General features: G+C 38.3%; 2 protein-coding genes across 3 annotated transcripts; one reads left to right on the top strand and one right to left on the bottom strand.

Annotated features, from left to right (window-relative positions):
• On the top strand, window positions 293-2,293 carry LOC18788543 (transmembrane protein 50 homolog). The gene is made up of 4 exons (XM_007223744.2): window positions 293-644; window positions 740-827; window positions 1,208-1,360; window positions 1,889-2,293. The coding sequence occupies exons 1-4, from the start codon at window positions 512-514 to the stop codon at window positions 1,920-1,922; spliced, it is 408 nt and encodes a 135-aa protein (XP_007223806.1). The 5' UTR covers window positions 293-511; the 3' UTR covers window positions 1,923-2,293.
• LOC18788954 lies at window positions 3,373-9,192 on the bottom strand. Of its 2 annotated transcripts, none has more exons than XM_020563221.1 (5): window positions 7,728-9,192; window positions 6,812-7,569; window positions 6,641-6,730; window positions 4,401-5,165; window positions 3,373-4,028 (listed from the first exon to the last, which is right to left on the bottom strand). In XM_020563221.1, exons 1-5 carry the CDS (start codon window positions 7,834-7,836, stop codon window positions 3,891-3,893), a joined length of 1,860 nt encoding a protein of 619 aa, XP_020418810.1. In that variant the 5' UTR covers window positions 7,837-9,192; the 3' UTR covers window positions 3,373-3,890. The 2 variants fall into 2 exon arrangements, with proteins under 2 accessions (XP_020418810.1, XP_007225552.2); XM_007225490.2 differs by having other exon boundaries at window positions 6,821-7,569; window positions 7,728-9,190.

The following is a 9,835-nucleotide window of genomic DNA, read 5'->3' as shown; positions in this document are numbered from 1 at the left end:
AAAAAAAAACACGTGAATTTTATATTATAATTTGTAATTTAAGACAAGCAAAATCGGGAATTAAATTGACGACGAGGAGTAATTTCCATTATTCTATATACTTCGCATGTTTTTTTAAAATTTGGTGGCACATGCACGTGCGTGACACTTATGTTTGGTAGAACATGTGCGCGGCCATTCGTGGAATTTAGTTTTGCCGAATTTTAGATTTTAATTTATCCAAATTTATTTATACAGTATCATGAAGTAAAAAAGAATTAATTCCACTAAATACAAGGATTAAAAGCATAATTATTAACATTTCCCCAAGAAAGCAAAAAAGAAAAACAAAAGACAAAACGGAAGCTTCAAGCATCGACTAGAAACAGAGTGGAGAGCAATTCACAGTTGACGAAAAGCAAAAAAGAAAGCAGCCATCGGGTTTTTCGAACAGTCCGGTAGACGGCACCCGATCCGGTTTGTCTTCGCGAACCAATAACCACCGAAGCAAGTTCAAGCGGCGTCGTTTCATATGGATGTGTCGGAGCTTTGGGCGATCTTCGGGCCAGGCGTAGCCGGAGCCGTGTTCGGAGCCGGTTGGTGGTTCTGGGTCGACGCCGTCGTTTGCAGCTCCGTCAAGGTCTCCTTCGTCCACTACCTCCCTGGTCCGACCCGACCCGACCCAATTTGATCAATCTTTTTGCATGTTTTCGGTTTCTAGGGTTTTTTTATTTGTGTGTGTGATTGGTGGTTTTTGCAGGCATATTTGCATCTTTGGCGGCGTTGATGTTCAATTGCGTTAAAAAGGAAGACATTGATTACTCTCCGTACGAAGAGAGCGAGTGGAGGTGAGCAATTGTAGTTTTGCTCTTTTTGCACAGCTTAAAATTGAACATGGGTCCTTCTTATTTAGTTTCAATGCGACTGTTTTCTGCGATTTTGATTTGTGTATGCAATTCGCTTAATTTAGTTTGCTTAGATGATTTAACCATTGTAAATCAAGCAATAAGATAATGATATGATTAGTTAGATGATTTAATATTTGGCCATTGAATGTAAAGCTGTAAACACATTGTTATGCATATCTGTGAGCTTGATATTGAGCTCAGGATTGTAAGGTCTGTCTCATTTGATCATTTGAAGCTATGGATTATGAGAATTTGATGTTCTTTCTGTTTGATTGTTCCTGAAATTGGTTATAAACTAATCCTTCTCTGAATTGCAACAGGTTGAAGCTTTGGCTGTTCATTGCCTATGTTGTAGCCTTTGTATCTCTAGCGGCATCGGTGGGTTTGCTAATACAGGATTCACTTGTGACAACTGGTCCTCCAGTGTGGACAGGAGTTGCTGGTGTCTTGCAATCAGTTTTTGTGTTGATCAGGTAAAGTTGCTTTTATGGAGCCCCGCCCCCACCCCTTATGTATTTGAGATCTATAAATGGGGCCACTCTTTGTTGATAAGCATGCTGTTTGTACTTTACTCTATTTGTGTGTATGTGTCTCATGGATATATTTCTAAGTCATTTCTCATTGAATTCCTTTGCCTTCATGCATCTCAATAGCTTTGCTTTCACCTGTTGGGCTTTCTGGTTTGCTTTATTATAATAAAATAATTTGTCCACTAATATATGTGAGTCTCAAAATATAAGTAATGTGATTTGTTTCTGTCTTGAACATGTAAAATAATGATATTTTCTGGCACCCTACTCTTGGCTGTCAAGGGAGCACCCATATTGATGAGCGACATCACTGTAATGGAATGCACATACATGCATGAACATGAATGTGCATAAGTACATGCAGGCAGTACAATGCTTTCAATGCTTTAAAATGTATTTTTATGTAACCCATACCGCGCTGCATATCATACCGTTACCAAGCCAGTTTAATTCATTTTCTGTTTCCTGCAGTGGGCTAATTTATTGGACTGCTCACCCGGAGTAAGTAGGGATGTATGAGCGGTACCTTTTCCTTTGGAACCTGGATTTCACAACTGAGGGAATTGGCTGTGTATGTGTATCATTTAACTTCTTCAAACAGTTGGACCAAGGAGACAGAAAGATGAATGGTAGATAGGGTTCGAATTCCATTTCCATAGTTAATATGGAAGGTATTTTTCACCGTTGTAAATGTTTATATTGTCCCACCAGTCTTGTTTAAATTGCTAAAACTAAGGCAATGCCTTTTTGCCTTATCAAAATCTGAGTTTGTTTGCCTGTCTTTCTTACGTTATTTCACAACCCCGCATGATGTGAGGGCTTATGATAATACATTGATTATATCAAATTACTTGGTCATGATGATCCATTCAGTTATGTCTTCTCTGCAAGCATGGGCCATGCGTTGGAATCAATTCATAAATTTTGTGCTTAATATTTTGAATCGAACTATAGATACAGGGAGCACAACCGTGCATCGGTGCATGCAAGAACATACTTCCATGTTGCAATTTGTACAAAACTGGGCGAGTCAAGAAAAGAACGGATGTCAGATTCCGTTTTGACGGGAATGTGGGCAACAAGAGTCAGGTAAGCAATCGGGTGGTTATCATCTTGATAGGAAAGAGGAGACATGAGAGAGAGGTGAGAAAGAGAGGAGGAAGACCTAATAGAACTACACTTGAAAACCGTTTTTGATTTGCCTTCATAATATTCTATGTATTTTCTGCTCTCCTTCTCCCCACTTTTTGAATTAAAAAGCAAAAGGAAAATGATGTAGTACCTAACGCTATTTTTTATGATATAATAAGCCTAAAGTGTTGCGTTTCCCGCCAGACCTTGTAGGCCGAAAAAAGAAAATCAGTCCTATGATTGCATCTTGTTTGTGGTCACTGTTTTTTATAAAAGGATAAGTGCTTCTTAGAGAAGTAGTTACAAACGTGTCCTTAAATTAATTTTGAACTGCTTTTGTATAAAACACTTGTGCTAATAGTATTTTTGTTGAACATAAAACAGAACTCAAGTCATATGGAACGAGTAGAGTTTTAAGGTTCAAGCTTGCTACGAAAACTTTGTTAGAAGCGATGTAATTCTCCCAAAAAGCACTGAAAGTACCTTCTACCTAATTCACCTGTGTAAACACACCCAAATTCTTCTATTTTGAATATCCAATTTCCAAACATTCTTATTTGTGATTTTACCAATTGTAGGCTTTATTTTTTTCTCTCATCCTTCTCTTATTTTTTTCTCTCATCCTTCTCTTTTTTGGCAGGCGTTTAGTTTGACTTGTTTTAGTTTTTAAAGTGGATTTGCGTTGGCAAGTGCAAAACTTGTTGATTATATATCTAACCTTGCTCGAGTTTATTTGCTCACTTTTGTAATTACGACCTCAGATTGGAAAATAAAATCTTGAATACATTTCTTCTATTTCCATTATTCATACGTAATTAGGGCCATCAAATAATAACATGAACTGATCTAACAAAAATATTAATGAATGACTATGCAAAAACATTCATACCAAGATGAACTAAAACTAAAAATAAACCTTTTTGATTTCTTCTTTTCCGTAAAATTGACCAAAAACATCATAAGCTTTTTTCTTGTAGAATGAAAACCTCCTGAAGAAAAAAAAGAAAAAAGAAAAAAAGAGGAAGAAAAAGGACCAAAATACACCAAAATATCAATTTCTCATTCTTCTTCCACTGCAGACAAAATAGCCCCTACCCTACCCCTCCCCCATAAAATTTTAAACCTAAACAAAAACCATTTTAGGCAGACAGGATCGGGGGCACCTGTAACTTATTGCACTATTTGCAGAATGCAGAGTTGTAACCGAAACTCAGTCTCTTCTTTCATACCAAACTCATCAGCTTCTTTTTTTTTTTTTTCCAAAACAAAAGAGAAAAGAGACTAACCATCTGCCATCAAAAAAATTGAAAATTCTTGGATCTATGTGTGAGGAAAAAGAAAATCAAGCTTCAGACCCAGAGTCAGATGAGCTCAAGTCAGAGCGAGCCCCGCCCAAATTAGTTGCCCGAGATTCAGACAGCGTAGAAAGCTTTGGCTGCATGCCTCGGCAAAGTTTCAGAGATGGCCTTGATTTCAGGACCTGCATACAAAAGAGCACACACAAAGAGTCAATAAAAATACATTAGCAAATTGTTAAACAGAATATGTTCAACTGCAGAAACCTATTTGGCACATAGCAAATAGTGACATTAATAACCAACTCCAAAAGCACCAACTTATATAGATCTATACTAAGAGTTCAAAACAAGACTAAATAGTAAAAAACATTATATTTTTCTATTATCAAGGAATTTAATACAGAAATAATAACCAACTACAAAGCATTGCACCTATTTTGTTCCTTGGACACAATTATTTAAATTTAGTTGAGAGCTTAGTACGTACTATCAACAGGTTGAACTGCTGATCTTCGGATCAAAACCCTTAGTGGAGCGAAGGAAGAGTTCTGTACCTGGTCATAAAATGCACTTATCTCTTCTTCTGTAAGACCGCCATCATCACAAGGGTTATCATCCCATCCAAGAGATCGAAGGAAACGAGCCTCTTCCTCATCAGGATAAACTGCCACACTAGGGCCAGTATCAGAAAACCTCTGAACCTCTTCAGAGCTATCACCATTCACAGTCACCTCACCACCATTTTCAATAGCGTGAGGGCTCGCAGGATCACTGAATACTTCCCCAGTTAGTTCACCTGATTTCTCCATAGTGGGAGATGAAATGATAGGGCCTGAATCTGGGAGAGTAATTGAACTGTTCATTGAGGTTTTCTTCTTCAAGAGATTGAAAAAATCATTCCGGCTCTGGACTTGAGACAGAGAAGGTCTCTTTTCCAATGTGGATCCAGATTTCAGATCCAAGGCAGCTACCTTGCGCTCCACAGGCGAAAGCTTTGGGTTGTTGGGGCTCCTTAGAGGAGCAGATGCAACTGCAGGAGCAACAACAAGTGGGCTATTTGCTACTCTGCTGGCATTATTTGTAGGGCTAGTAACATCCTTCGGGGAAGAGGAGACACCATTTTCCCATACTGGTTTAAGGACCAGGAACTTCCCATGAGATGTCTTTGGAGGATCAGACTTGACCGGACCACCACGAAGAGATTGATTGGCGTGGTGCAATTGAGAGGGTTGCTGCTGTTGTCCACCCTTGGCAGGTACGTTCATTTCACCAGTTCTGGCTGCTGTTTTGGGCTTTGATTTGTCAGAAGAATTCAGAACCTGAAAAGATGTTAGAAAATTGTTACCAGAACTCAAAAACATAAAGGCTTTTGGCAAATAAGCAAATCAGAAGTGTTTTATTGTGTATTTCTGTGTCTGTGTATGTATGAATATACATTTCTTGAAAAATGAACGGCATACAAGTCATTTTTCAATCTTGACCATTTATGTATGTACTACTCATCAAACTTGACCAATGAGATTAACTTAAAAAGCAGCACGAAAGAGTCATAACCCAATTACAGTGTAAACAACAAAACTTCAAACAACAATTACAGAACACTTTTCACTAGTTTCAAACCAATGATGTGAACAATGAGGAAACACGATGTATGCTTCTAACAAAGACAGAAACACAACAATCCTCTTCATTGCATAACTGGCGCAGAAGGGTGTAGGTTTTCCTTATAAAGAAAATTGTTAATCTCCATACGACAGTCCAGAGGGAACACCCAAGTAAATAGGACATTCTTCATGCTGTGTATCTTACAATGAAAATCAAAACAAGTATTCCATCTTTTATCCAGTGCCTAAGAAATAGCATGAAGGAAACAGCAGAGTCCTGATCAGAAGACAGCCAGTAAATAACGAGTTTTGCAACAAACTATCTTGTCTATCTACTCCCAAGGATCCCCACCATATATGGACCAATGACAAGAGAGGGAGAGAGGGAGGAAAACATAAGGAGTAAGAGAGGGATGGTTCTCGAGCATCAGAAGAACTTAAATAATCCACACCAATGGCTGTCTCTTATTTATATCACTGAATCATCTATCACCCTAACAATCTATACAGATAATGACAAAGAGAGTAAATAGGTCCAAAATCAACTAGGAAACTCATTGCTTACATAGTTTAGAAATCAAATTAGACTGCTCAACAAGTAACTGTCAACTAATCTGAAATATATCAACCCTATTACTTAAGTTGAGTCTAAGAAGAGAAACTAGAGCAAAGCGTTATTCGAATTTGCTAGTACGCCAAACACACACCTCTAAACATGAATGACTTCTAACTTATAAGGTTGGCTCGATAATCACAAGTTACTTGTCTCAAATGGAGCATCAATCATACAAAATTCAGTTTAAAATCCTCCAAACACCTTTGCACAACAGGTGAGATCATGAAGTTTGATATCAAAAAAAGTGAAAGCAAAACTAGTCACAACAAGTAACCTAAATTATTGAAATAAGGGAGATGAAAAACCTATGAGAATTAAAACAATCCACAAATTTTCTACAAGCACCTGCTAGCCAAACATCAAAGAAAATGTATAAAAGGGAAAGGATAAAAAACACTATCTAGCTTGCATCATTAACTAAGTTCCTTATTTTCTTGATGGTAAACTATACAAACACTTAAAACAAGCATGACCCACAAAATATTATTGCGAACACCTGTCTGATTAATTAGAAGTCATAAAGTTTAACAGCACTAAAACAAGCTCATGCAAACATCACTGTAAGTTCACTTACTGAAGCTTTGGGCATCGAAGGGGTTACTGGTATTAATTGCCTCGATTGCTTGATAGCCAATTCCTCAAGCCTCTGGGTCTTGATAGATAACTACACAAGAAAATGCATTGTCAGATCAGCCAGAAGTACATACTGTTCAAATAGCATGAGGAAAGTAAAACCTCAGGTTACCTCATTTACCTGAGGAGCAGTGCGAGCTCGTGCTGGAGCTTGCGCTAATGCTTCAGCCATGTTAAGACCAGCCATTGCAGTTGAAGTACCAGAACCCGAAGTAGCAGCAACCGTTGGTTGAACAGGAAAGGATCCTGAGCTACTGCTTGCAATGATAGTAGAAGGCACCTCTGCCAGAGCTGACGTCCATCCCTCCCCACCAATTAAAGCTGAACTACCAACAGGCAGACTCTGAACCGCTGTGCTAAATCCAGGGGATGGAACTCTTCCAATATCAGGCACAGCTGGCCTTTCTTCAGTTCCGAGTGAGGGAAAATCCTTATCAAACACAACCTTCTGAATACTAACTCCAACCCCAGAAAGCAAACCATTGCCATTGTTATGATTGCTGTTACTACTTTTTGAGTCAATAACAGCTCTTCGGGGCAGAAGCTCACTTTGTTTCCTGGCCACCATAGACTGAGAACGCCGCAAAGTATCCTTCTCAACTCTACTGGTAAAAATATTTCCCAAAGGGTCAGAGCAGTCACGGTCCCAATGGTCTCCATAGTTTAATCTCTCTTTTTCCTTATCACGGTCCTTATCACGGTGGCTTCTGTTAAAACTACTGTAAGCATGCTTTGCAGAACCATTACTAGAACTCCTCCGTGAATTGGAAGAGGAAGATCGATCCAGCAGAAAAGCAGAACGTGGTGTATCAAAATCACTTATGCTCTTTGAGGTTCTATTTCTCAGGTGATGAGCCAAAGAAGTAACATCTACACATGAGTTAAAAATAATCTCAGTCAAAAGATGTTCCCATAAGATTCATCTAAATAGATGCCTCCACAATATGCTTGTGTGTGTAAATTGCAGTATATGTGTAAAAAAACAAAGGAAAACATTGGGTCCATGAAACTTAAAAAGCAAAAAATACCTGAGTGAGAAGATGATGATGCAAAATGGTGGGCTGAATTGCCACCCCCAGTAACACTTCCTGTACTTCTCAACCATTCTGGAACTAAAGTGGGTTCACTTCTTTCCATAAGGAGCAGTGAACATGATCAGGTACAACAACAGAAACACTTCTCACCTTCTTCACCGCCTCTTCCCTTTCCCCAAATTTATTATATTTTGGCAAAGATACTAAGTTCCAACTATAATATTTTTTTTCTTCTAAACAACCAATATTGCTTCACAATCAACCCGACAAGCAAGTCGCTGCTACTACTCCAAATGCACTCCCCCCTACAATGAGAGTGGTTGATTTATCCTATATATGGCAACTATAATTTGCCTCTGTCAAACTTATCAAAAGAATATCCACACAGTTCTGTACCGCAAAGGTACTCTTCTGTATATAATAGCAAAGTCCAAGTTTCCTTTTCCCTAAATAACCAATCTTGTTTCAGAATCACTGCAATTAATCAAGTAAACAGGCTCCGATATTGTTACGCACTGAATAGCATATTATCTATATCTACCAACACTAGGGCTCAGAAAAACAAACAGACTTTCACCAAGGTGTGAACCCAGAGCACGAAAACAAAGGCAATGGCAAGGACAAGGTGCATGTCTCGAATTACAACACAATGGGATTGAAAAAACAGAAACAAGGAAGATAAAAGGAAAAATCTGTCTACGCATCCATCTTCAATCAAAAGATGGATTTGCAGAAGGAAATTGCAAACTCAGAAGACCCTCATCTTCAAGCCCAACAGACAGATAAGCAATAGGTGTGTTAACTATGGCAACAACGAATAACAACCCACGATTCTCGCACGAAAATTCACACCCATCAAACAGTTCAATCTCCAGAGAAAGAGACAAAAAAAACCCTAGGGCGACGCCAACATCTGGGAGTGAACGCCGAGTAAATGCGCTAAAATAGAAACCCTAGCACATGTATATATTATTATCCCTCTCTGCGTCTATGTAACTCCGAAGACCTAGGATTTCCACAGCCCCAAAATTATTCGACCACAAACGATACGAAAAACTTCAGAGAGAAAAAGAGAGAGAGAGGACTAACCCTAGCCCAGCAGTGATTGACGATTAAGCCAAAACGTAACCGTTTTAATAACCGCCCCCAGTATATTCTCTCTCTATATTGAAAACAATGCGTTTCAGAGAGAAAAAGGAGAGAGGGAGAGAGGGAGTTTCAGAGTGAAAGCGGCGGAGAGCGAAACGCAGAGAAGGAAGAGGGATTTTGGGAACAAAACGCAGAATGGGGCTCAGAGTCTGAGTCTGGAAATAGGGTTTTGTTTGCGCGAGGAGAGAAAGATAGAATTGGGTTTGGGTGAGAGAGAGCGAGAGAAAGAGAGAGAGAGAGAGAGAGGGTGTGTGTAATTTTGTGTTAGTTTTAGCGACACTGGGAACGAAACGTATGAAGAACAGCCTCTTCTTCTTTAGGTAAAAATCAGAAATTAAAATTTTCGTATATATATTTTATCGAAATTTTATATTTTTGCACACTATTTTTGCTTTAATAAAAAACAAAACCATGTATTTATTATTGGGATTATTATATACGGTATAACAACTGGGTTCTATATTATGGACTGTCTATAATCTCAACCTATCATCTGTCTCTGGTATGCTGTGTGGAGGCTACACTGCTACACAGTGCCTATCTTCGTATTATAGACGAATGTGTGGGTCTATGAGCGTTTTTTATTTGAGATTTATCTTGAGATCATGGGCGGCATAAGCACAAAAATTAGGGTTATAATGACAAAACTGACCTTGGGTTATCCAATTAACGTTTTCATTAAGGAATCAAATTAAAGATTTCCATCAATTAAAGAATTAATAAAGATAATAAATTGCATTGCTGGCCAAAAGGGACCACTAATTGATTTTCAATACATATGCAATGGAATGGAAGTTGTGATAGGGAGAGACAATAGAAATTATGTAAATGAATCAATCATATGTCCCATTTTTCAAGGATATCTTGTAAAATATCATATAAATTCGAATTTAAGGTTTATTTTTATTAAAGTGATATTAAGGGAGTGGGGAATCGAACCTATAACATTGAAT

This window comes from Prunus persica, chromosome G1 (assembly GCF_000346465.2).
Source record: "Prunus persica cultivar Lovell chromosome G1, Prunus_persica_NCBIv2, whole genome shotgun sequence".
Lineage (NCBI taxonomy): Eukaryota > Viridiplantae > Streptophyta > Magnoliopsida > Rosales > Rosaceae > Prunus > Prunus persica.
The sequence above is the reverse complement of the archived record's forward strand: the minus strand, read 5'-3'. Positions and strand labels throughout refer to the sequence as shown.

Excerpts from the sequence above, each read along its gene's own strand:
- LOC18788954 (XM_020563221.1), bottom strand. The coding sequence starts at position 7,836 with ATGGAAAGAAGTGAACCCACTTTAGTTCCAGAATGGTTGAGAAGTACA. Across the intron at positions 7,570-7,727 it reads ATCATCATCTTCTCACTCAG|ATGTTACTTCTTTGGCTCAT; the intron begins GTATTTTTTGCT and ends ACTCATGTGTAG. Across the intron at positions 5,166-6,640 it reads CTTCGATGCCCAAAGCTTCA|GTTCTGAATTCTTCTGACAA; the intron begins GTAAGTGAACTT and ends ACATCTTTTCAG.
- LOC18788543 (XM_007223744.2), top strand. The coding sequence starts at position 512 with ATGGATGTGTCGGAGCTTTGGGCGATCTTCGGGCCAGGCGTAGCCGGA. Across the intron at positions 645-739 it reads CTTCGTCCACTACCTCCCTG|GCATATTTGCATCTTTGGCG; the intron begins GTCCGACCCGAC and ends TGGTTTTTGCAG. Across the intron at positions 828-1,207 it reads TACGAAGAGAGCGAGTGGAG|GTTGAAGCTTTGGCTGTTCA; the intron begins GTGAGCAATTGT and ends GAATTGCAACAG.